This window comes from Gossypium raimondii, chromosome 10, assembly GCF_025698545.1.
Source record: "Gossypium raimondii isolate GPD5lz chromosome 10, ASM2569854v1, whole genome shotgun sequence".
Classification (NCBI taxonomy): Eukaryota; Viridiplantae; Streptophyta; class Magnoliopsida; order Malvales; family Malvaceae; genus Gossypium; species Gossypium raimondii.
The window spans coordinates 55,769,773-55,797,491 of NC_068574.1; the positions used below are offsets into that span (position 1 = coordinate 55,769,773).

Sequence of the window (27,719 nt, forward strand, 5' to 3'; positions counted from 1 at the left end):
AGTGATCTCGGTATAATTTATCCCCAAAAAAGATAACATATTAGCAGCTTGAAAATGAATTTGGGTGGATTAAGTTCGAACTTTGAATATTAAAACTCAAACTCAGGTCATAATATTCTTCTTTAAATTCAATTTTCGAGATTAATATTTCTATGCATATTATTGATTTTGAAGTAATCATTGAATAAGAAAGATTTATTTACTCAAATTTAATAAGGTTTAATTCAATCTTAAAATTTCAATTTATTATTTAAAATATATTAAAATGTTTTCGAGTCTCCAAATCAACTTGTATTATTAAAAAATTCAAATAAATATAGTTCCATGATAAGTATGCAATTGCAACTCTTATTATTCTAGATTCCCTATGAAAAAATAGAGAAATTCTTCCAACACAAAGAATAAGTTCTTATTAAATTTCTAACAACAATACTCCACTCTTAATTAATTTTAGTGCCCATATTCTTCTATTATATGGTTTTATGCTATTCTAAAATAAAGCTTGGATTGGACCCAACTTCAACTCATATAATGACTTCTGTTCATAACCTATGCTTTTAACGGTCCAATTTATGTGAAATATGCTTAGTAATCACCTTTTTTTTCTTCCCAATATTCTCTTATCACCAACGAATTTAACATGTCATGCATAATTTTATTTTTATAACTACTTACAATATTATCTCAACCTTTAAATACAACGATTAATGCGCTTCAATACGAACCCATATTTTCTGCCCCGACAACAATATCAATACCAACTAAATTAAAATTCTATCGACTTAATGGTGTTTTATTTATGATGTTTTTTAATTAAAATTCATGATATAATAAATTATAAATAAGCCATAACTTATTTTGACTCAAAACAATTTTATATACTTCTTTTAAAAAGAAAATAATCGTGTTCAAAATGAATTAGGTTAGGTCCGAATAAGATATTTTGTAATTTAAATAACTAAAAGTTTGTTTAAATTTATAATAAAATTAATATAAAATATTTTAAAATAATTTTCTTGTTACTTTGAATAGTAAAATTGGGTTTTTGGGTCAATTCAACTTGATTTCAAGATCAAGTTGTGTAATTGCAAAATGAACCTTAAATCTCAATCAGTCAATTCCAATGGGAATAATAGACACTATAATAACTTTTTGGGTAAATTAAAGTAAAGGTCACTCAACTATAGTTTTTCTTTTATCATCCAACTATGAAAAGTTACAAAATAGTCACCTAACTATTTAATTTCATCTTTTTTGGTCACCAACTGGTTAAGGTAAAAATGAAAACGCCCAAAAACCTAAGAAGGTTGAATGACCAAAACAAGACAATTGAATGGTTAAGTAACTATTTTGTAACTTTTCATAATTTAATGTCTACTAATATAATTTACCCTAACTTTTTTTTTAAAGTTTACAAATACAATGATTATAAGTATAAACTCAATTGAAATTAATATATTTATAAAATTACAACCAAAATATATTTAAATTTAAATCAGAAAAATGATAAGATTTTGGACTGAAAACTTCCCACATGATTTAAATATTTACTTCAAAAAATTATTTGTGATTTCCTTTTGAGGATGATAGACTACTTACGAAGGAAATATTCCAAATTTGAACAATTCTTTTATTTATATAATAAAGACTCTAATGGTAGTCAAGTCAACAATCTAGAAGCTAACTTACTTGCACATGAATATTTTTGAGAATTTATCAAAGGATGTGGTTGCCACATAAGTTGCATAAATTTCAATGAATATATTCATTCCCATTTTGGAAGTAACAATAGCAATCAAGTTTACCAAGAAAAAAAATCATTTCTAAGTATTAAAATAAATAAATTTATATAATTATAATTTATCAATTTGGCATTTATTTCTGTATTGGAGTTTAAATTTTTTTTATCGAATAATGATTTAATCGAAATTAAAATGAAAAAATATGATGCAATAAATGGAGAAAGAAAGAAATATTTAAAGAAAGAAAGAAAAAGGAAGAAATTGATGCGATTAGAGAGGAGCCAATTGTCCTAAAAATGTTGGATGTGATGTGATGTTCCATTCGCCAAAGCAAAAGGGGCTTTGTTATATGGTACGTTAAAGCCGCATCTTTTTTTATATTATGTTCATGGAATTTATGAATATTTATTCTAATAACGTCATATTTAAGACTTAAATTTAAATTTTTTTAAAAAATATAATATGCTTTATTATTTTACCCAATTTATGATGTAACATATTATTTACATAATTAATATAAAAAGGAAAATGTAACATTTGGCAATCAAGCATTGGTACATAGAAAGATTGATGCAATGTTTGTCAGCCATTTGGTAGAGAAAAGTTTGATTGTTTGCCACTAAAAGATAGGACAGTGTCAAATCTGAAATTTGATAATACAAAATGATGCTTCTTCTTATATTTAGATGCTAAAAGCTTTTGAAAACCAACAAATTAATGATGAAATTTACAAGCTCGATACTTAAATAAAATGCTAAATAATTAGTTATAGATGGGTTAGAACTTAGAAGTAGAGTGTTTTGAGTTGGAAAACGTTAAGAGTTTTTGGGGTTTCTATAACACATCTCCATTATGGAGAAAATACGGTGATACTTTATATTTATACTTAGGGGTTACTTAAAGGGTTGTTGATTTATATTTTAAGTATTGTCATTAAAATTTGTTTTTATTTTGACTATTTCTCATTAATTTAATATTATTTTACACTCATTTTAATTAACTAATTGATTAAGAGTTGAGTTTTACGGGGAAAATTTGTGTTTTATAGATAAAATCTTTTTTTTAATTTCCTTTGTAAACTTAGGGTTTTACATCCAATTATTTAGATTTTATAAGAAAAAACGAGTTTTCACTTGTAAAGCCGTTTTATTCTTTAAATAAAATGCAAATTTCTTTCTATATTTAAAATAAAAATTTAGCAACAAACTATATAATTTATATATATATATAAAAAACTTATCAAAATAGGACGTAGGATTGAATTATCTCTTTAAAGCAGCAAAAATATTTGGTTTTTTCACAATAAAAATTCAACCAAAACGTGCTTCTATTAACGGGGTCTGCCCTTTACCATATCCAGACAACAACAAAAAGGTCGAACAATTCTCAAATCTCCAATAAATCCTGTAATGGCGGCCAAAACCACCACCACTATTATTCTTCTTCTCGTTACAAACAAACCATTACTTCACACTCTGACTTAGTCCCTTTGACGCCACCCTTCAAAAAACAAAAAAAAGGACTACAGCTTTATCACTCTTATATATATATATGTATATGTAATATTAAAACAATAACAAAAACCTCCATTAAACTCCTCTCTCTCTTCTCTTTATATAATATTTCTCTTGGTTTTTCGTTCCATTTTCACTTTTATTATGGACCCATTTTCTTTTTTGTCCTTTCTTTTCCATGCTCTGTGAAAGGAAGCAGCTTTGACATTAGAATCAACTTGAAGAACCATTTTTTTAACTCTGGGGTTTTCTTGTTTTGTTTTTTGGGTAAAAAAAATGGGTAGTAAATGGAGGAAAGTGAAGTTGAGTTTAGGCTTGAATCTTTGTGCTTATTTACCAAGAACTACAGATGGTGATGATGATGGTGATTATCATCCACTTCCTTCTAGTGAAAGATTATCTGATGCTGTTTTGTTACCTCCTTCAAACTGGGAAAATATGGTTCCTTCTAGGACAACAACTCCTTTGCCTTCTTCTCATTGTTTAAGGTTGCCTAAAAGTTTGTCTAAAAGTTCAAGCAAATCATCTAAGGTTTGGTTCAACCCTTTCTTCTAGCTTTTTTCCCTTTGGATTGTTTCTTTTTCCTGTTTGGTTAGTGAGAAAATGGTGTAGTTTGATTGTGTTTTGCATTTATTGTTTAGCTTTTGATATTAACTATTGATGCGAAAAATTTCTTGTTATGTTGGAACTTGGATTTTTAATTGAAGGAAAAATATTGTTTTTTTTGTATGAATATATTTAGTATATTCAAATTTTTTTAATAATTTTCATAGTTTTGAAAGTACATATACATCCTAGATTTTGACTAAGATAGCCTTAATTCAATTATTAAGGTTGTATTGTGTGTCTAATCATATTTTAGTCTTATTTTAACATATGATTAAGTAGGGTGTATTGACCAAAGTTGTTGAACTTTGGATTTTTCCTTTGGGTTTGTGGGGTTAATACATAAAGTTCCTTTCAGGACTATTTTCTATTGCATGGTTAAAGATGGGTAAAAAAATATTTAGAAAGAAAAGAAAAAAAAAACCTTTTTTTTTTATGAGCTTGATGTTGTGACATGCCTTACATAGATTCCAGTATAAATATTAGAACGCGTATATAATTTAGGACACGAAAAATAATACCTTAAATGTTTGTTGTGTATTTTGTTTCAGCAAACATGTTCGATATGTTTGATGAAGATGAAACAAGGAGATGGACATGCTATATTCACTGCAGAGTGCTCACATTCGTTCCACTTCCATTGCGTTGCTTCGCACAACAATCAAGTCTGTCCGGTTTGTCGATCAAAATGGAAAGAAATCCCGATCCGGAGCCCCGGTTTGGATCCTGGAGGACGGTCACGAAACGATGCTTTGATGGATGTAGCCCACCGGTTGCCTGTACCTCAACGTAATTTAAATCAATGGCACATTCGAGGTCCCGAGCCAGGTGTTTTCAACGATGATGAATCCTTGGATCATCTACCTGTGATTGCTGAAAGTAACAATACCTTGGATAACACGTCTGATACAACAATAAAGATCGAAACGTATCCAGAGGTTTCAACCGCACCGAGGTCCCATTCTTATGATGATTTCACAATTCTTGTTCATCTCAAGGCTGCTGCCATGGCTGCAATTCGAAATCCTAGTCTGAGTGGAGATCAGGTTAGCTTGTTGCAATCTCGAAATCCTCGTGCTCCTGTTGACCTTGTAACGGTGCTTGATATTAGTGGTAGCATGTCCGGTACTAAGCTTGCGTTACTAAAACGAGCAATGGGATTTCTCATACAAAACCTCGGTTGCAATGATAGACTCTCGGTCATTGCCTTCTCCTCAAATGCTCGCCGCCTCTTTCCACTCCGTCGGATGTCTGACATAGGGCAGCAGCAGGCACTTCGAGCTGTTAATTCTGTGATTGCAAATGGTGGTACCAACATTGCAGAAGGTCTAAGAAAAGGTGGCAAGGTAATGGAAGATCGGACTGAAAAGAATCCAGTTTCCAGCATTATACTTTTGTCGGATGGGCGGGATACCATTAATGGCGTGGGTATGAACTCGTCTTACCCCAACTATGAGTCGCTCATTCCCCTTTCCATACGCAGTGGTAGCAACAGAGAATTTCAGATTCCAGTCCACACTTTCGGTTTTGGTACAGATCATGATGCTTCATTGATGCATTCGATTTCGGAGATCTCTGGAGGGACATTTTCTTTTATAGAAACTGAAACTATGATCCAAGATGCACTTGCACAATGCATCGGAGGTCTTTTAAGCGTTGTGGTTCAAGAGCTACAAGTGTGTGTAGAGTGCATGAATCCGAAGCTCTGCCTTAGTTCACTTAAAGCTGGAAGCTATCGAAGCCATGTTTCAGCTGATGGAAAAACCGGATTGATCGATGTTGGGGATCTCTATGCCGACGAAGAGAGGGATTTCTTGGTATCGGTTAAAGTACCAGCCGAGTCCTCTCAATGTGAAACATCATTACTAAAGGTGAAATGTTTTTATAGGGATCCTTTAACGAAAGAAATGACATCTACGGAGAGTGGTGTCGTCCGGATTCAAAGACCTAAAATAGCCGGGCAAGAAGAAATGTCAATCGAAGTAGATAGGCAACGCAATAGGTTCCGAGCAGCAGATGCAATGGTGGAGGCAAGAACCGCAGCCGAGCAAGGAGATCTTGCCGGTGCTGTTTCAATCCTCGAAAATTGCCAAAGGGTATTGTCCGAGACTGTTTCCGCCAAATCTCGGGACCGACTTTGGGTTGCATTGGATGCGGAGCTCAAGGAGATGGAAGAAAGAATGGTAAGTAGGCATGTATACGAGGTATCTGGGAGAGCATATATTCTTTCGGGACTGAGCTCGCACTCATGGCAAAGAGCCACCGCGAGAGGCGACTCCACTGATGGTTCAAGCTTGGTTCAGGCATATCAAACGCCATCAATGGTTGAGATGCTAACTCAATCTCAGGCATTTTTATTGAGTAGTCCATCAAGACAAGGACTTCTTCAATCACCATGGTCACAACCAAAGCCAAGGTAATATTGGAAGTTTTTAGGGCAAAATAACACGGAGCAGCAAAGAGAAGCAAAACTACACCTATGTTACTACGAGTACCTGTGTCTTACAATCATCCGAATAAGTATGAGAATAACTCTTCAAGTAAATACATGCATCCAACGGTCATACGGTTATATCTTTAGTTCCAGTAACATAGGTTTCAGATTATTTTTGTATATTTATGATACATGCATGGATGAGATGAAATTTATTAAATTAAATTCACTAAAGTTGTCGATTTTTAAAACATACATGAATTTTTTGATCAAAATATTTTCTAACCGATAGAAAGATGTATCTTTTAACTTGAAACACACTTTAAACAATCTCTTTTACTTGAAATTTTAACCCTGTAAAGGTTAAACAATGTAATTTTTTCTGGGGAAAAAATTTCTCAAGGCACTAAAATATTTTCAACAAGAAATTTAATGAAGTACAAGTTTAGAGATTCATTTCTAAATCCGTATTTGAGAAAATGTTAAAGACAGTGTCAAATACATGTACTTCATTAAAAATAAAGAGATTCATTTCTATAATTTAAAGCCTAATGAACTTTTGACTATGTACAAATACTGCCTAAAGCAACAAAGGACTTGCCCTTGTTAGTTTTTTTTAAAAACCTGTAATCCAGACTCACCATTGTTGAGGTTTCCTCGGAGCTTTTGCTACGGGCTTTGATTTTTTTGAATCAGAAGGCAGCTTTTTACCGCTTTCGGATCAATGGACTTAGACTTCGATCGAAACCCGAATTTTCTCAAGAAAAGGTTCCAACCACGCTTTGCTTTCACCAACTTTTCAAGTTCTTCCTTCATGCCCAAGCATTCTTTCTCAAGTTCCGAAACCCGCTCCATTATGTCATCAGCCTCCACCAAATGGTCTCGAACAGCTCCAACACGTGTGTTGTTTCCAGCGTTAGCGAGATTCCCATTTGGATTTTGTGAGTTTTTGAGGTTGTCCGAGACAAATAACCAACCGGAAATGGATGTGCGAAGCCGAAGTTGTTCAAAAAATAGGACTTGGACAATGACTCGGAGTGGTAGCCTCTCGTTCTGGGTTGCGTGAGTGCTGGCTTCCAATGAGAGCTTCTGGCAGTTCATAAGGCTGCATATTTGTTCCCTCTCGGAATCTGTCAGCCATGGATGCGCCTGGATGAAAAGTAATAAACTGTGAAGCTAAGACGAAATGTAATGGCAATACAAAGATTATTTTGCAGGCGTTTCTTCCATGGATTCGGGTGTGAGTATCTGTGCTGATAAGGATATGAAATATTGAAATTATTAATAAGAATGAATGCATAATCATAGTTTTTCAATCTAGTGACTCGAAACGAATGATCAAATTTGGTGATGAACCAAGAACTAGGAAGAATCTTACCTTAAGGTATATGTCGATTGCACAATAAATTCCGTCATTTAATGGTCTGGCATAGTCGGGAATAACAGCAGCAAGTGACTGAAACTTTGGCAACTTCAAATTAACATCAGGTGCCACTTCAGCCAGGTATCCATCCACCAAGGTAGCCACCATTGTCATTGGGGTCAATGGATGGGAACCTCCCATAAGCTGCCCCTCATCAATGATATAATTCGAAGGGTCCAGCGGCTCGTTATCTATGTGAGCAAAGTGATCAAGAATCCGCTGAACACAATCAATGTCGTAAAGGGTTTCCATGGAGTACCCGATATTCGGTATCAGAAGATCTTCCAAAGCAGCTTGATCCAGCTGAGCCCCAATCTGTTTCTCTAGCTTGTCTTGACACGATGGCCTCGCCTGTAAAACCATTGATGTTCGGAGAAGCCTCAACAAGAAATTTGTTGGGGTGGCACCCTTTTGAATGGGTACCAATGCCACTATTTCTTCAAGGAGATTCCTTTGATCTGCATCGGATGGGTGAGACACAAGTGATCTAGGGGCTGCATGGTTTCGGCCCCGGAAGCTTGGTTGCCTACACAACAACGGAAGATGCCTCTTAGCGTAGTGGACAACAGAACCGGCAATCCTCTCTGGCTTCATGCCTCTTGATTCGACAGCTAGAATCAACCTTTTATACGACGATAATCTAAGGAAGGACGCATCTTCATACCACCAATCCTCACTCAATGGTTGTGGTTTGGATGTCGAACATATTCCATTCCATAAGACATGATTGCCTTCAGGACATTGTGCGATGCCGTTTTCCGGCAGAGGCCAACTAAACAAATTCGTATCAGCACAAGCTTTCATTGCCAAGGAATCAATGCATCGCGAAACAATATGAAGCTCTTCTGAATACGGTAGAAACTCTTTGCAGGTTTCAAGAGCTTTGATCGTGTCCGTCCAATGACCAAACATTTCGTTCAGAAAACTTTCGCTTAGCATTATAAGATTTCCATCCCCGCGATCTTCGGTCATTTGAAGATACTCGGCAGCACAACGAATACCTACTATATTCAGCGCAGTGAGCTCTAATCTAATGCCATAGCAGAATTTGGCTACAAGCAAAAAGGTCTTGGCTCCACCAGGTAAGTCATGAAATTGCAGGACACACTTTTCGTCATCCTCACTGGAATAATCGTTAATTCGATTCTCAATTACTTGGCTTCTTGACAGCAAAGGAAACTGATTAACAAGGCGAAAATCGAGAAAAGGGAAAAGACATTCTGATTAGTAAAGGAATAAGGTATTCCATTGACAATATCTTTAATGAATGAAAGTAGGAAGCATTCTTCTACAACGATATGAACCAAGGTAAGCACCTTGTGTAGATGGAAGGCCATTTCTCCTACTTCGACAACAAGATCGCTCGGCAGACCGGTCGAGCACAACCTGAAAGACGAAATACAGGATCATATTGTAATACGAAACGCGAAAAAGGGAAAAAAATAATAATGGAGAAACAAGCTGCCAGTTCAATCATGGAACTAATGCCAGTATTCAAGAAAAATTCAAACACAGACACATACAGGTAAACCAGAATTGAACCCATATCGAATTTACTGATTTCACACTCTTAGTTCACTCTTCATATATTAAAAAGAACCATAAATCCATGATCCCTAAATCCTAATTATCAGCGCAGAATACAAATAGGTATCAAACAAAATTCTGCATATTAACAAAAAAACCAAAATTTCCCTTTAAGCACATTTCAATCTCTTTTTTTTTTTCATTGGGAATTAGAAACACCTAACCATCAAAAACCCAAAATTCTAACTTAAAAATGATAATAACAAGTAAAATAGAAAGTTACTTGTAACTCAAGAAACAAACGGTTAAACCCATATTTTTGAGGAAATTTAGAAAGAAAAAAAATCGAAACAGTTAACCAAGCAAGAATGAAACTACAGAAAAATGGAAGAAATTACCAGGTTTGGCCGTCACGGTGAAAGACTTCTGATTTCGATCCCAATTTCATGATCATGCTTGCCATTTTTTTTCACTTGAATCCAAACGTTTACACTGTCACCTTAAATTTAAAAAAAAAAAAACTGAAAGAAACAAAGTGAAATGAAAATAGAAATGATTTCTACGTTACACTAAACAATAAATTCTTTTTAAAAATAGTAAATAGTATTCATAAAAAGGAAGAAAAATTAAAAGAAAATGGGAAATAAGGGAAGTCCCGAGTCTAAAGGGGAATGAATATCCAGGCAGTTCCTTGTTGTTACAACTTACGTGAAAGTTAGACAAAAAAGAAAAAATCTTTCAAGGTAAATAACAAAATTATACATTGAGCGTGCTTTTGTATACATAAATTTTGATTTCGTGTAATTTTATATATAAAATTTTAATTTAATTCAATCTTCACAAATATTAATACAATTATTAATATAATATTATTTTTGTTTATATATTGCATACAGAAAGAATTATATTTATCAAATATAAAATAAGTTGATGTATTTATATATTTGAAGATGTATGATTAAATTAAAATTAAAATTTCATGTATACATTTTAACCATAATCATAATTTAATGCGTATAATTACACCAAATTAAAATCTATATATCAAATTACACATTAATTCAAAATCCATGTATAATTTTGAGGTTTATAACTAATATTTATACATTATTAACAAATTACTATCTTGAATATTGAATTGAAAATAATTAATAAAATGAAGAAGATAAAAATCAACCGATAAAAATAAAATTATTTCCAAACACCATACTAAAAATGATATTTATTGCAAAAGATGGTAAAATTATTTCCATTGTTAATAATTAATTAAAAATATTTAATTATTTAATTTAATTCAAGTCAAATCTATAAAAATTTAAAAGACTTGCATTTTAGGGCCCATTACATACGAGCCTAGTCAGCAGGGCTTGTACCTCGGCTCATAAACTTTAATTTTAATTGGTAAAAAGCCATCTCTAGTTTCTTTCAATTTCGGAATTGAGCAAATTAGTCCTTCTTAACAAATCGGAGTAATTTAATCTTGTAAATTTTAAAAGTGAGCAATTAAGGATAATTAACCACCGTGTTAATTTTTTTCTTCAATTGTGCATAATTTTGATTGGTATAATAACAAATTTAGCCCTCGATGTTTACATATTTTGTTAATTTGGTCTTGATTCTAAAAAGTTCAACAAATTTAGCCTCAATATTTACACATTTACAAAAAAAATTATGGCCTAAATTTGTTAAATTATGACAAAATTGATAGAATATGTAAATTATGAGAGCTAAATTTGTTATTATACCAATCAAATTTATGTAAAATTGACTAAAACATTAACGCCGTGATTAATTGTCATTAGTTCGCACTTTCGAAATTGATAGGGACTATATTGTTGCGGTTTTATTAGAGGGACTAATTTGATCGTTATTAAAATTGAGAGAGACCGGAGAGATTTTTTACCATTTAATTTTAACATATTTTTAAATTATATTTAAATCTCGGTAGCCCTAACAAATTATTCACATTAAGAGAAAATTAAGTGTCTAAATTTACACCAAAACGCATCATATCAATTAAATTAATATTGAATCAATACAAATTCTTAGGTCAAATAATTTTATTAGTCCTTTTACTATGCATAAGTTACAGATTTGGTTTTTCACTTTAAATTGATCATTTTTAATTTCTGTACTTTTCAAATTTTAAAAATTTAGTCTTAACTAAACGATAATTGCTAAATTCATTAAATTAAATTATGTCATTTCCAAAATTTTATATGCCCTTAAGACTAATAAGATAAAAAGATCTCTCGAGTCCCTCTCAATTTCATAATTGAGAAATTTGGTCCCTCTAAAAATTAGAGTAATTCAATCCTGTCAATTTCAAAAGTGAGAAACTAAGGATAATTAATCACAACATTAATGTTTTCATAAATTGTATATGATTTTGATTGGTATAATAACAAATTTAGCCCTCAAATTTTACTCATTCAGTCAAAGTGGTCTTATTTTAACAAATTTATCTCACAACATTTTGTAAATGTGTAAATGTTGAGGCAAGATTTGTTGAGTTTTTTTAGAATTAAGGCCAAAATGACAAATATGTAAAAATTGAAAGTTAATTTGTTATTATATCAATCAAAATTATGTGCAATTGGCGGAAGATATTAACATTGTGATTAATTGTTCTTAGTTGCTCGCATTTGAAATTGACAAAATTTAGAAGGACTAATTTACTCAATTTTGATATTAAGAGGGACTGGAGAGTTTTTTTACCTACTAATAACAAGAAGAAAAGAAAAAGGTTATCCCAAACCATGAAAAGAAGCCCATAAAGCTGACTCAACGAACAATACCTCTGTCTCTGTCTCTCTCTCTCTCACTCTTGAGTCTTTGTATTGAAGTCCTCCTTCGATCTTGGCCTAAAGCCGAGGACGGTATTACAAGTCTCTCGTCAACAGCAATGGAGGCTCGGATCAGAGCTAGAGTAAACTTAGCTCTCACTTTCTTCGCTCTTTTATTCTTCGTCGCCGGATCTTCTCCTCCACGTCAATTTGTGATCTCCAACGCCGAGCGTAGAGTAACCACCATATCTTTTTCTTCTTCTGCTTTTTTTTTTTTATCTTAAATTGTTCGGCATTGTCGAAATTATGTTATCCGCTTTAGAAGGAAATGGTTTTGAGTTAGAGTATATGTGAATTATATTTAAATTTCTCCAATTGAAAAAAAAAGGAGGAAATGTAAGATTAATGCTTGATTACAGTTCTTTCTTTTTCAATATTAAATTTTTATTCGAATTGTCGAAACTATGATTTAAGATTATATAATTTTACTTTTTGATAACGAAAAGATTTTGAGTCAGAGTATATATGAAATTGGATTTTAATTGATCCAATTGTAATAATATTGTGACACTAATGCTTGATTACAACTCTTTCTTTCTTTTCTAATCCTAAGTTTTTATTCGAAATTTTCGAATTTATGAACTTTTTTTTTTTGCTTAAGGAATTGATTTTGAATGAGACTATAAGAATTTGTACTGTAAATGCTCCTATTGCCAAAAAAAAAAGTAACATTAATGCTTGATTACAGCCCTTCTTTTATTTTAATCTTTATTTTTATTTGAAATTGTTGAAATTATGATTTACGATTCTAGATTCTTTTTGTCTGTGTGGGGGGATAAGGAAATGATTTTGGGTGAGAATATATATGAATTTATGTTTTAATTGATCCAATTCTAAAAATAATGTAAAATTGATGCTTGATTTTAATATTTTGTTTAATTTAGTTTTCCTTTTACCTGATTTACGTGGATTTTGTCAGTTGTTTTGTTTCTTAGTTGTTTGATTATTTAAGATGTTGTTTTTGGTTGATGCAGATTGACTTGAGCTCCCACATTATTAATGTTCACTTGACTTTGAAGGTAATTTCTTTCTTTAATGCTGCTAATTTATTGATTTCCTAATGACTTTATATTTATTGACATATATGAATTATTGTTTAAATGATTGAAAGAATATCTCCTCAAAGAAAAAAAAAAAAAGATTGAAAGAAAAAGAATATTAACACATAGAGGATGAGGTTTATAAACGTGGGGTCTCAATTTCATCTTCCCAAACATAACATTCAAATATTTGCATGATGATATGTAGAACTGAATTACTGAATCTCTAGATTTCTAATATTTGCATGTAATATTGTTTATGTTAACATATGAGTCTCTTTTAGGTCGAGAATGCTGGTACTAGATCTGCTTCAGAAGTTGTTCTTGCTTTGACCCCCACTGAAGTTGACCATCTAGCAATGGTTGATGCATCAGCAATTAAAGGAAAGCGGAAGAAGACTACTTCAGTTCGTCTTGAAGTAAAACCAACTGAACTGCCTGATGCACCACCTATTGACACTAAATATTTTACTATTTATTTGGCTAATCCATTAAATTCAGGAGAAAGCACAACGCTGGAAGTGTTGTACGTGTTCACGCACTTCCTAGAGCCTTTTCCAGCAGAGATAGCCCAATCAGAATCTCAGTTAGTATTTTATCATGATACTGCATTAATATTGTCGCCGTATCATATTAAGCAACAAACAACTTTTATTAAGACACCAAGTACCAAGGTCGAATCATTCATAAGGATGGAACCTACAAACCGTGTCGGCACTGAAATAAAGTATGGGCCATATGAGGACCGTCCTCCATACTCTATTTCTCCAATTCATGTACACTTTGAGAATAATAGCCCATTTGCTGTCGTTGAGGAGCTTGTTCAGGAAATCGAAATATCACATTGGGGCAACATTCAGGTCACAGAGCATTACAAGTTAATTCATGCAGGTGCCCGGCACAAAGGTGTTTTTTCAAGGTAGGGTAGCTACTACCTCCTATGGTTCAGCTTAAAAGTTCATCAAGAACAAAAGCACCTTCTTTAAGGTTGATTTGATCATTCACTTTCTGCTGTGTACTGTTTGCAGGGTTGATTACCAATCAAGGCAATCTTCTAATGGTGCATCTTCATTTAGATACCTTCTGGCAAGATTACCACCTAGGGTTCATTCTGTCTACTACCGGGATGAAATAGGAAACATCTCATCCTCACATCTGCGTACAGATTCTTTGAAGGTATTCAGATATGTTTTTCTTCTATTTTCTCTTGTCCCTTGCAGCAAAAAGTTGTTTTGAACATTCAAATTACTCTCCTAGAAAACTTTGAATTCATGTACGAGTTATTCCTAGAAATTTATACGTTGTACTCCTGTTCGCTGGATGTTCTGACCAATTAGATGGCTAAATCCCTTGCATTTTTATCCTCCTTGATGGCGTTTCAGTTTCTTCTTGAAATAAATTGGGAACATTTGTTTTGGAAAGATGGGTTTTGATTCATTCCCACATTTGTTTTTAATAGAATACAGCATACATTTAGAATGGGAGAAGGTCCATTGCACTTTGTGTTTTAAATGCAAGGTGTTTTGATTATTCTGTTGCTAATGTAGTTTCCAGTTTTATGATCATGCATTTACATCTTAATGCGGCCTTTGCCATCATTCCTGTCGAGGCAAAGGTCGGCATAATATGAAAGGTTTTATTTATGCATTTTTCATATGCTTCATCAGCATCACTACTGTTTTTGTCTGTGTATTTTGACTAAATTTATGCTTTTACAGTCGGAGCTGCAAATTGAGCCACGTTATCCTTTATTTGGAGGTTGGAAAGCAACTTTTGTTATTGGTTATGGGCTACCATTACAAGATTTTCTTTTCGAGTCATCTGATGACAAGCGTTACCTTAACTTTACCTTTGGATGCCCCCTTATTGGGATGGTGGTTGACAAGTTAACCATAAAAGTGGGTTTAGTAGAATGATCTTGGATTCTTCTTGTTTAAATGTACTTGTTTATAGTTGTTGCTTTAGTCCTTCTGTCCATAATGTTAAACATATATCTTATCATACCAGAACTAATATGTTACTTTTCAGGTTGTGCTACCCGAGGGGTCAACAGACCCTTCCCCCGTGGTTCCCTTCCCTGTGGAGCATCATCTTGAGGTAGTTATTCCGAATATAACACTTTCTGTCTCTCATAATTTGGTACACTTGCAAAGGTAGTTTGTGCTGCGTATAAATTTTTGTGCCTACAATGACAATGACGTCAATGTTTTCTTTTGACAAAATTTGTGAGCAGCTTTGAGTACTACGTTAAGAAACGTTGTCTAGCAATATGAAGGCTTTGCACTTATGCATATAGTTGCAGGAGACTTGTATTCCGTGTTGACCGAGATGCACTCCAATTTAATCATGCAGGCTAAATATTCTTCTCTTGATGTTGTTGGAAGGACTGTGGTCGTCTTGGAAAAGAAAAATTTTGTTCCCATGCATAACTCTCATTTCCAGGTAATTTATCACCTTTTCTACTAGCTTTATGTGTTTTTGCAATGGTGTCAATTTTATCATTGTCCATAATATTTCATCTCCTTGGGGTATTATGCATTGGTGGATAGAACACCATACTAAGTGACACTTTCGAATCATGATGATTGAAATACATATGAAACTATTTTTGTGGAGGCTGTTATACTCTTCTTAGTTAAGCCAACTATTGCAGCATATGAATAACAAGAGGCATACAATTAACCGTGCAACTTGGCATTTTCATTTATAGATTTTTTTTGCTTGTTTTACATTTTAGACAATATACCAATTTATCCAAGATATAGAGTCAAACCCTAAAGTTGAAGATTCTAGAGATCGGCTTTGATGAGAACTATCATTTGCGTTGCTTGTCCTTTGTTGGTTACCTGATACAATTGTTCCGGCCAAAATCTTTTCTTTGCTTATGCTTTCTAGGTAATTCTACGAAGACGCTATATGTTTGTCTTCATGAAACTATAAGCTTATGTACTAGGAAATGATTCATGCTCTTGGACTGTTTGGGGTTAATAATTTGGTCCAACCTGGTGAACAAGCCTAGTGATTTTAGCCACTATATTGTGCTTCCTTCTGTAGACAAACCCAGATTAAGACGATTTATCAGTTGTGTCGTATGTTATTGTGTTTAGTGGAACGAGCAATGTTCTTCAATCTCGTGTCTTTTCATTTACCCCCTCTTTGGCAGGTTTACTACTCCTTCAAGCCAATCTTCATGCTTGCCGAGCCTCTGATGTTGGCATCCGCATTCTTCATGCTTTTCGTGGCTTGTGTTGCTTACATACACATCGATCTTTCCATACGTAAGTGAGCTTTGCGGTAATCACAACAGTAAGTTAGCAGATAGTTCTGAATCGTCTCTCTTAAGCCTGCAGTAATGCCGCTTTACCAGGTTAGAGCATACCCCAACTCCGTAAATAGGAAATTCTTGGCAACTATTTTGCATGCTATATAGTTCCGAAAATTTTTCCGATGAAATTAGTAGTTTTTTTTTTTAAATATCGTAATTTACAATGGAATAATTATTTCATTATATTTTGTCATTTTTGTTAGCAAAAACTATCCCTTTCCATAGGAAGAATAATGAGATGAATAATTACAATAAGCTTGTCATAGTCTAATCGCAAAACCAAACAATGATGTATGGATCGACCACTTAAAATACATGGTTATCGGTACCGTACTAGTACTTACCATCAAATAGTCAGTTTTGGTTTAGTCAAAATTTTGATATGTTTCGGTCTATTGGATTTTGAAATTTTAAACTAATTTTGATTTTTTTCTCTTAATTAATTTTATTTTTTATAATTACATATAAACAGAAATATAATCATCAAATGAAGTTATTTTAGCTAATTAATATGAAGGGTAAATTACACAAATGGTCATCCAATTATGCCTGTGTTTCTATTTTGGTCACCTAACTTTAAAAATTTTCAATTTAAGCACTAATGTTTGGATTCATTTCTGTTTTGGCCATCATCTATTAAATGGATAACGGAAAGTCTTTTTCTAACTGGCATAATAACACATTTTAGTCCTCAATACTTACTTATTCTATCAAATTTATCCTAATTCTAAATCATTCAATAAATTTAACCCTTCATTTACAAATTCTATCAATTTGATCCTCAAACTTCCTAACCAAAGTTTTTAACGTTTAAAACAGAGGAATTTCACATCTATTAATTGTTTTATTTATGGTTGAAATTATCCAATTTGGTACATAACTCTTTTGTTTATATTTTTAAGAAGTTAGTGTTAGAAATTAATTAAACACCATTAAAAATAATACAAAATACAAATTTGAAAAATATAATCTATAATAAAATTATATAAATAATTTAATATTTGTAAAAAATAATATTTTACTCGACTAGCATAATTTTAGTTTTTAATTAATTTGGTAAATGATTTGACACTAAATTGGATTATTAGTGATACATATTGCTTATTGTGGATTTAAAATTTTAAAAAATTTAAATAGAATACATGATTTCTTAATCAATTTATAAAATTAAAAATCATTATCAATGTAACAAAAGGAAATTAAATGTTCATAATTTTTTTATATAAGTGTTGATTGAACAATTGAATTATTTTTTAAAGTCAATTTTTAACTCTAGATTTAATTTTCAATTTCAAGGACCAATTTTGAAGATTATTTTATGTACCTTGAAGGAAATATCATACTGTTAACAACAAGAGTAAATCTAAAGTTTTTTTTAAGGTTTTTTATTTTTATCCAAAATTTTATTAATCAAAAGTTATAAAATATTATGTTTAAAAGAAAACTAATGAAAAGAAAAAGAAAATAAGGTTTCAAGATAAACTCGTTGATATTAGGAATTGGCTAGAAAATGGCTTGTAATTGAGAGAAGTTTTTTTCTTTTTTGGGTTTTACAAATTTATAGATGTAAAATGCTTTTATTTTAAAAGTTGAAAGTTTTGATTAGGAAGTTTGAAGATCAAATTGATAGAATATGTAAGTATTAAGGACTAAATGTGTCATACCAGTTAGAAAAGAGGCTTTCCGTTTTCAATTCAACGGTCGTGATCAAAATAGAAATGAATTCAAACATTATTGCCTAAATTAAAAATTTTTAAAGTTAAATTACCAAAATAGAAATGCGGGCATAGTTGGATGACCATTTATATAGTTTTTACCCTAATATTAATTCTATATTTGCAAATAAATATATTTCTTATATATGATTAAGATATATTTGCATATATAATATGTTCTATTAAAATCTAAATTCAATTATAAATATATATATATGAAAGATTATTTTAAAAATAATGATAAACTCAAAACAATATATTGGTATTGGTATGTATAATATCTAAATAAAAATGATACATCATCCATAGCGACCCTGGTTAAAACTATGGGCACACATTGTTGGTCCTATTAAAAGTATGTCACATGAACAAGATGATCTGATAATGAAACAGAATACGAGTTTAAATCTTTTATTACTAAATCTTTTAGTTCTTGTTATGATTAAACTTAATTAGGGTTGAGTTATTCACTTAAGGTTGAAGGCCAATTCAAAAAGTGGTAGAATTTAGGTAAAACTATAGGTTCGGAAAAGGGTTTAGACAAAAAATAAGACTTGTTTACTAAATGGGCTGAACTTCGGATAGAATGTTTTACTCAGACTGCTCGATCTAAATTAGTTGTTTTGCCACTATTTCGTTATTATATTACTATTATTTTGTTGCCATTGTTTGGATATTGTATAACTCTTGTTTTATTATTAATTTTGCTACTATCTTATAGACATTTGCTTGCTAAGTTGTAACTTTCTTAGCGTTATTTAAGTATAAAGACTTTTTTAATGTATTTTCAATTTGTTGAGAAACATTTATTTTAATATTTTTAGTGTATTTGATATATTATATTTTTTAATTTATTTTTATATAAAAAATAATCTAAAAAATTTAATATGAATGAGTTAGGTCGGATTAATCTTTTTAATTTGGGTTAGCCTTGGGCAGAATTTTAGGTCCATTTTCAGTATGACTTAAAAACAGACCTAAAATTTTGCATCGACCCTGCACATGATAAGTATTAAAATCATAGGGTTTTGATAGAAATAAAGTTTTAATTGGATTCATGTATCCTCTCTTTGTTTGTTGAAATGATATATTAAGTCAATACCAAATCATGTATAGGTTTTTCAATCAAGTGGAAATAATATAATCCCAACACTAGTTGGCTCATTTTGGAATTCAACATTCTAATATGAATGATTGATAATATCTACTATACCATAATTCAACAATAAACCCTATATTTTTATACTAATAGTCAATTCATTTTCCTCCATCAACCCATATTTATGTTTAATATATATTATCAGGCACAAAAGAACTGAACTCATGTATGTGATATTATATTACTAAATCTTCATTTATTCAAGAGTAACAATGTTCTTTTGTTTTAACATTAAACATTCAAAACCTAACCTACAAAATCACATATAAATTCCTACTTATAAAATAACAGCATGCAATGTTACCATTCAAGCATTTTCTTTCTTCCCAATGAATCCTTTTTTTTCTTGTTGAGTTGTTTGGTTTAGAAATGCATTGCAAGTTTTTTGTGTTCATTTTTAGTTCTAACAATCTATATAACCCATATATAAAATTGACACGTGGTGGATCACCCTCGTTTGTTTCATTATATAGAATAGTGGGCAAATTTCAAGTTTAGTCCCCATGCTTTACTTAAATTTAAGATTATATAACAATGGTCAGTTTTCATTTTTAGTCTCTATACTACACTCAAATTTAAAATTTAATCTTTATACTTCAATTTTTACAATATCATTTATTAGCTCAAATACTTTATATTGATTAAAATGTTGATGTAACTCCTAAGAGTTGTTACCATTATTAAAATTATTTGCTCAATTCAAGTCCATTGCAATGTCATTTTTTGTTACATGGCTACTAAGTGAGATTTTTTTAATTTTAAAATGTCACACTAACAATTTTAGCAGAAGAATTTAATGGTATTAACAATTAGATCTAAATTTTACATTCGAAACTAAAAAATAAAATTTCAAATACACAAGGTTTGAACTACATTTTAACATTCAATTATTTACTTTATAATTTAACCCTAAAATAGTTAATAATTAACCCAACGGACATATAGTAGAATCCATACTAATTATAATTATTGGAATGTTGTATTCTTAAATTGAAGTCTTTACAAACCATGTGGCAAACATCAAATCACAGCTATGTAATTTGCATGGGCACCATTGCTTTAATTTATGTCACTTCCAAATTAAAGGCTTTACAAATTTTGTTTCCAATTTCTTTTCTCTTTTTAGGTTATTCGTTTGTCAAATATAAAGAAAAACGTTAAGCTAATTAATTGGACCGATTCGATTAAGAATAAAAATTTCATTTGGTCTATGCTATATAACAATCGGGAACAATTTAATATTTCCTTTTAAAAATATTTCTGAAAATTTTTAAAGTATTTTCTAAAGAATTTGTAACTTTTTTATCGATATTTAACAGCCAGAGATTTGTATATAACTTCTTTTAACATTTATTTTATTGAAAATTAATAGAAATTGAATATTAGTTTGCAAATCCTTATTTTCACCAATAATATATAATCTCGAGATTTAAACATCTTTTCTTATTAATTTAAGTATTTAGAACAACTAAATATCTCATTTGACGTGTATGGTATTAGAGCTTTTGAACTCAAATTTTAATAACCATTTTTTTCATATTTCTTTATCCATATTTGGTTTTGAATTTTTGGGATTTGTTTCTCCATGAATTATATCCAACTTTTTCGCCTATTTATTCTTGAAATTTAAATATAACAATTAAATTCTTTTTCTTATCATTTAAGTATTTAGAATCATCGATCACACAATTTAACATGCATGTTATCAAAGCTATTGAATTTGAAGATGGCTCAATCATCAGTGAGGTATTTTACTTCCAAAGTGACTTGACTGAACCTTTAGGTAAGCTCTCCAACAAGCTCTCCGGGTTGTTGCCTAACTGCCAGCAAATTGGTTTTCAATTTTAATACAGTTTTATTAAGCACCTGCATACAAGGGGACTCAAACCACTAACATAAGTCTTATAACTTAGATACTTGCAACTATGGTACCACTTGAGCTATACTACACACAATACTAGCACCTCTCCTTAACCTTGTAAGCCGTATCTCCACAAACAATTTGCTCCCTTCTATGAACTGTTCACCATTCTTCGTAGAGGTAGAACACAAAATTTCCAATAGAGGACAATCCCTTCCACTATCAAGGGTTTGGTCAGTTGCCCAGCGGATGACACTTTGGAGACTTCTCTCGAATGAGTTGCCTCCCTCAACAATAAAAGGCATTGTCAAGGGGGGGCGACTCCTATACTGACACCTCTCTTTTAAGCCTTGTAAGTCGTATCTTCACCAACCGAGACACTTCCTCTTAATGAATTGTACACGGCTTTTAGTAGAGGCGAGAGACAAAATCCCCCATTAAGGGACAATCCCTTCCATTGTTGGGGGTTCACCTAGCGAATGACACCTAAAAGACTTCTCCTAAAGGAGTTAGCCCCCCTCAACAAATTTTAATCTAAAAGAATTTGAATCTAAAATGATTTTAAATTTTCTTTCATTAGAGATAATATTATGGCTATAAATAAAAATCGTGTTCGATGAATAACTCAATTTTTGTTTATTTATGTTCATTTATTAAGCTAAATAAACAAACACGAACAACATTTTGAGACTCGTTTATTAGATGAACTGAACACAAACATGGCATGTTCAGTTCGTGTTTAGTTCATTTATGTTTCTAAATCAGCTCGTTTCTGTTCCTTTAAAGCTTGTTCAAAATTCGTTTATTGTTCAATTATTATATAATTAAAATTATTTTATTATTAATATAATCATCAATATTTATACTTGATTATTTTATATTTAAAATAAGGCATGTATTTATCTATGATGTGTTTGTTTATTATTCATGAACATATTGTTTAATGTTTGTGATCGTGTTTGGTTAATTTTCATGAATAGATTCATTAATTTAAATTAAAGAAAGACCGCACACAATTTTAAATAAAAGAACATGAACATAATTTTAAAATTATTAATAAATATAACACAAATATGAAATTATAAACCAAATACAATCAAATATTTATTAAAAAATTGAACATAGGCTTATTCATCCTAACCTAGTTCATCTGCAACCCTAGATAATATGCATTTACATGGTAACAAATCCCATACAACTGTAACTGAAAACAAATATATATATAATAGATTAGTGACTACATAATATAGTTTAACTCCTTCGTCATGCATGGATTGTTTTTTGTATTAATATTATAATATTTTTATCATTTTTATATGTGCATATATAATCTTGTATTCATATAAAATTTATTCACTTTATTCAACAAAATATAACTATAATAATATGTTGAAAATAAAATAAGTCTAAATGCATTGATTTCGTGAACAATTTAAAATTAATTAATGAATTAAATATAGAAACATGTATTGCCTTTTTTTAATTTTTATGTTAATTCGTATTATTATAATTATTAAAAACTATATAGTTTCCATTTTAAATTTTATATCAAATTAAATTGGAATTTTTATTCCCCCAATCAATTTTTATACCAAATATAGTGTAATACTTGTTATAATACAATATGGATGTTGGATATATTAATGAAATATATGAAATTTGCGAATCGTGCGATTTTTTATTTTAATATTTGCATACACGTGTTGTGTTTCATGAAATCTCGACATAACAAACATGAGGTATGCAACTGATTGTTTCAAAGTTTTGTCTGCCAACTTCTCAAAGTTTGTGATAGTGTTGTCGTAGCTTTAAATACATTGAAAATGCCCCGCATTTAATGTAACAGTCCGTTTTAACAGCCTGATTTTGGATCTAGTCGGAACAGTGGTTTCGGGACCACAAATCCGACGAGGGAAAAAAAATTTAAAATTATGACATGGGTTGTATTATGATAGGAAGGTTGCATGAAAATACTGATATGAAAATTTTATCGATTTAGTGATTAATTAAGGAAATGACCAATTTGTATAAAATGTAGAAACTGAATTCTAGAAGCTAGAAGGGGCTAAATAGCTATGAAATTCAAAACTACAGGTCCTTAAATGGTAAATAGACTATGTAATAACCGATTTTTAGAAATGTCGAAAACAGTGGTACGAGATCACCAAATTCGGAAAATAAGCTCGTAAATTTTATTATTAATAATTACGAGCCAAATATGATTTTTAAGAGATTTTTGAATTAGTAATTTGTGTTTTATAAAAATTTATTAAGTCAAGAAATTGAGGAAAAGAGGTATCGAGACCTCGATGTTATAAATCGAGCCGTAAATATTTTTATAAATATTTACGGAGTGTCAATATGGTTGTGTTAAAGTTTCGTCAGAAAATTTTAATGTTTCGACAATTAATTAATTAAAAAGGACTAAATTGAAAAGATGCAAAACTTGCTAAACTGATTAAATAGCTTAACAATTAAATAAGGAAGGACTAAAAGAGTAAATGGACCAATTTAAGTGGCTGAGATGGCATACCGATAAAAAAAATCAAAGATTTTTATGTATTTAAGGACAAAATTGGAATTACAATAAAGTTTGTGTGGCCAAATTTTATTTTAAGGATTTCAAGACCATTCTTCTTGAAATTTCGGTGGGAAACCGTCATGGAAGAGGGTTTAGATCTGGTCTTCCATATTTTAGCTTCAAGTAAGTTTAATTCTTGCTTTTTCCTTGAAATTTTTATATTTTTAGACTTTTACAATTAGGTCCAACTTAGTATTCTACTAGTTTCTCAATTTGTTGAAAGTTTTGGAAGATACCAATGATAAGTTCATATAATTTTTGTTATTTTATGATGAAATTGAGATGTTTATGGATGTTTAAAGGTGTTTTATTAAATAATTTTGGATGAAAAACATGTTTTAGGGATTAAATTGAAAAGTATTTAAATTGTGGAAAAATTCTGAAATTTCATGGAATCCATGGGCTGTTATTGATATGTATGAGAATTATTAGGCTTGAATCAAGGATTATATTGCAATAATTTCATTTTCCGAGCCTAGGGACGAAATTGTCATGTATTAAAAGTTTAGGATCAAATTGGTAATCAACATTTTACACTAAAACAGTTTTGGGCAGCAGCAGTGGTTTCACTTTGAAAAATCACCAAAAATTGTGGGAATTGAATTAGAAGATGAATAAAATATGAAATTAAATCTTATTGAGTGTAGTTTCTCATAGAAGAAATGGTGTAAGCAATGGAATTGAAAATCATGAGATATAATTAATTTTGTGAGATAAGGTCAAAATGATTTCGAGTTCCCCTGTTCTGAATTTGGAAAATCATTAAAAATTGTAAAAATATAATTATGGGACAGAATTTATATGTTTAGAATCTTGAATGAGTTTATTTTCAAAAGAAACAAACGAGAACATTATCCGAATTCTGTACAATGAGATAATTAATTTTTAGTGATGAGGGGTCAGAACTGTTGAGCAGTGAAACAAGGGAAATTTTAAAGAATAAATTGTACTATTTGGATGAACCAAAAATTCTGAAAATTTAAAGGTAAGAAGATATGCGAGTCTAGTTTCAGGAAAAATTAACGGATCTTGATTTGGAGCTCTGTAGCTCCAGATAAAAATAATTTAGTGACTCTGACTCGGATAAACAGCTTTGAATATACATGTGAGTGAATAGTGAAATTATAGTTAACGTTGTTTAAGTGTGTTATACACATTAAGGATGTGGAGTGGAGAGAAGGAGGATGAAAATTAGGAAATATATGAATGATTTGTGTATAATTGGTCATATGCTTGATTATAATTGATAAACGATGAAATAGGAATGATGCTTATATTTGTGCATTATTGGTCATGGTCTAAGCTCGTGTGTGAAAATAAAGTTTCATAGAATGTGTGTATGGTATATTCGGTATATGTTTTGGCATGAAGTAATGTCATGAATGGTTTATGAACTAACACATGTTGGTAAGTGTGGTACATGAATAAATGTTGTGCTCATCCATGCTTATAATGTTTATGCTATATGTGTATTTGGCTAACATATTTAGCGTACATGCTTAGGCTTTGGCCAAGTTGTGGTTGAAATGGTAACATATTTAGTTGTGATCATGTAATCTCTAGTGAAATGGTTTATCATGTGGTTAGTTCCAATAAGAGTTATGTTTAAATACACTAGCTTGCGACTATGGCTGAATGATATGTTTATATCTTGTGTGATGTGCATAGGAAACGAGTGTGGAAAGATAATGAACTAGTAAGTTCATATGGCTGAAATTTAATGATTAAATGTTAATTTCATGAATTATATAATGTATGATGAGATATATTTATTGTTGAAATGAGAATAAAATAAAATAAAATGCGAAAACCGAATAAATGATCAAATTGAGCGGAACGCCGGATTTGAGTGCTTCTGATCAGTGGCAAGTGATAAGTGATTGCTTCAGCTACACTTATTTGATCAATGACAAGTGGCAAGTGATAAGTGATAGCTTCAGCTACACTTATCTGATCAGTGACAAGTGACAAGTGATAAGTGGTAGCTTTAGCTACACTTATCTGATCAGTGATAAATGGCAAGTGATAAGTGGTAGCTTAGCTACACTTATCTGATCAGGGACAAGTGATAAGTGATCATACGCAAGACCATAGTTATACTATGGCAAAGTAGAAGTGAAGTACTCAATTTTCCGTAACTGTTCCCTAGATTGATTAAGGATGGTAAGTGACAAATGGGCCCAAAAGAATTATAGTAAATGGATAAGTGAGAGTGAGTTTATACAAGGAGACCCACCAATGATTGTAATTGACAGGTGAACTTAGTAATTGTGTTAATGAATGGTATAATCAATAAACGTTGAGTTAAATGGTAAATACATATTTGTACTGAACTTAATAATTTGAATTATGAGCATGAGAAATTGCCAATTGAATGAAATGGAAATGATGCATTGAATTGCATGAGTATGTATCGGGTCTCGTAGGCCCTATTTATTATGGTTATAATATTTTGAGGATATATTGTGAAGAATTATAAAAGCATGTTAATAATTTTGAAAGTTTTAATTTAGATGTAATTTTATAACTAGGTTAAATATGTTTACAAGTGTATGTGTTCTGGTAATGCCTCGTACCCTATTCCGGTGTTGGATATGGGTAAGGGGTGTTACAAAAACAGTAATTTTGAGACCACAAATCTGAAGTTGAAATGATTATTTTATTATTTTATTGTTTACAGCATGAGTATATGATGGTGTGAAATTTTCGTAAAGAAATTTTACCGTTTAAATGCTTAATTCGGTAAAAAGAACTAAATCGCATAAAGCGTAAAAGTTGTGTTATATAAGCTAAATGTGTCAAATAGCTATAGAATATTATAGTAAAGGTCCTTATGTGATAATTATCCTAATTGTAAGTTAGTGGATGATATCTGGTTTGGCATTTGTGTAAATATGAATTTATAATGGCAAATTAGTAAAATGTTAAATAATGTTTTATTTAATTAAACAAAAAAAAACATTTTTATGCTATCATCTTTCTCCATAGCCGAATATCAAAAGCAAAAGATGAGCTTGGGTGCTTTGAGCATTCGGTTCATGCATGTTTCAATTGTAAGTCCATTTTGACTCGGTTTTTGTTAATTTTTATGTTTTTGTGATTGTTGCAACTAGTACTAGCTAGCCTGTGTCTTCGATTTCAAAATTGTTAAAGTACTTGAATGTTGCCATTGTTGAATGCATGAGCATTTTGTTAGTTGATGATGGAAAATAAATTATTGTTGTTAGATGTACAAGTTTTGTAAAGTGAATTTTGGTAAAACTGTCTATTTTGGATTTAATTGTGAAATATGAAAATTTAGTGGTTAAATTTTAAAATAGATGAAAAATATGGGCTGATATGAGAATGGGTAATATTCGGCCAACATGAATTTGTATTAAATTGAATGAATTGTGATTGTTTGTAATAAGGACTAAATTGTGATAAATGTGAAAGTCTAAGGGCTAAAGTGTAAATATGCCCAAATGTGTGTTGTGGACTAAATTGAGAGATTATGTGATAAAATGAGTTGAATTTGTTATAATATAGATCAAGAAAAGAGGAACCCGGACTTAGATCAAGGCAAGAACAAAGTACTCGACTAATCGACTAGTTTTATCGTTTTTACGTCCGAAGTAAGTTCGTATGTAATACGTACTATTTTATCAATTTTTTTTTATGTTTTGGAATGAATTAAAATGTGAATGTAAGGCTATAATAGCATTCGATGATGATTCGAAAGTATATGGCACTAAGTATGCGAATTTAAGATAACTTCGACTGAATAAATGGCACTAAGTGTGCGATACCGAGAGAGCTTCGGTTTAATGTGATGGCACTAAGTGTGTGACATTGTTATAGCTTTGGCTAATCATATAGCACTAAGTGTGTGAGATCTTTAAGCATTGAAAGGTTTCGGGATGGTTTAACGTATTGAGCGAAGAGGTGAGAATGTGATAAATAAATA

General features: G+C 31.0%; 3 protein-coding genes across 5 annotated transcripts; 2 read left to right on the plus strand and 1 right to left on the minus strand.

The window, feature by feature from the left end:
- The first annotated feature begins 3,170 nt into the window (after nt 1–3,170).
- Nucleotides 3,171–6,530, plus strand: LOC105778072 (E3 ubiquitin-protein ligase WAV3-like). The gene is made up of 2 exons (XM_012601658.2): nt 3,171–3,787; nt 4,414–6,530. The coding sequence occupies exons 1-2, from the start codon at nt 3,533–3,535 to the stop codon at nt 6,280–6,282; spliced, it is 2,124 nt and encodes a 707-aa protein (XP_012457112.1). The 5' UTR covers nt 3,171–3,532; the 3' UTR covers nt 6,283–6,530.
- A 324-nt stretch (nt 6,531–6,854) lies between these two features.
- On the minus strand, nt 6,855–9,709 carry LOC105775064 (BTB/POZ domain-containing protein At5g03250). The gene is made up of 4 exons (XM_012597603.2): nt 9,645–9,709; nt 9,036–9,105; nt 7,675–8,898; nt 6,855–7,445 (listed from the first exon to the last, which is right to left on the minus strand). Exons 1-4 carry the CDS (start codon nt 9,707–9,709, stop codon nt 6,966–6,968), a joined length of 1,839 nt encoding a protein of 612 aa, XP_012453057.1. The 3' UTR covers nt 6,855–6,965.
- Nucleotides 9,710–12,012: 2,303 nt separating this feature from the next.
- LOC105778049 (dolichyl-diphosphooligosaccharide--protein glycosyltransferase subunit 1B) lies at nt 12,013–16,800 on the plus strand. Of its 3 annotated transcripts, none has more exons than XR_008189683.1 (8): nt 12,013–12,268; nt 13,067–13,111; nt 13,417–14,051; nt 14,161–14,308; nt 14,851–15,030; nt 15,161–15,229; nt 15,366–15,574; nt 16,296–16,354. XR_008189683.1 is itself a non-coding variant. In XM_012601617.2 (8 exons), exons 1-8 carry the CDS (start codon nt 12,152–12,154, stop codon nt 16,416–16,418), a joined length of 1,407 nt encoding a protein of 468 aa, XP_012457071.1. In that variant the 5' UTR covers nt 12,013–12,151; the 3' UTR covers nt 16,419–16,800. The 3 variants fall into 3 exon arrangements, 2 of the variants coding, with proteins under 2 accessions (XP_012457071.1, XP_052477594.1); XM_012601617.2 differs by having other exon boundaries at nt 15,485–15,574; nt 16,296–16,800; XM_052621634.1 differs by lacking the exons at nt 15,366–15,574; nt 16,296–16,354 and having other exon boundaries at nt 14,851–15,071.
- Nucleotides 16,801–27,719: the final 10,919 nt, after the last annotated feature.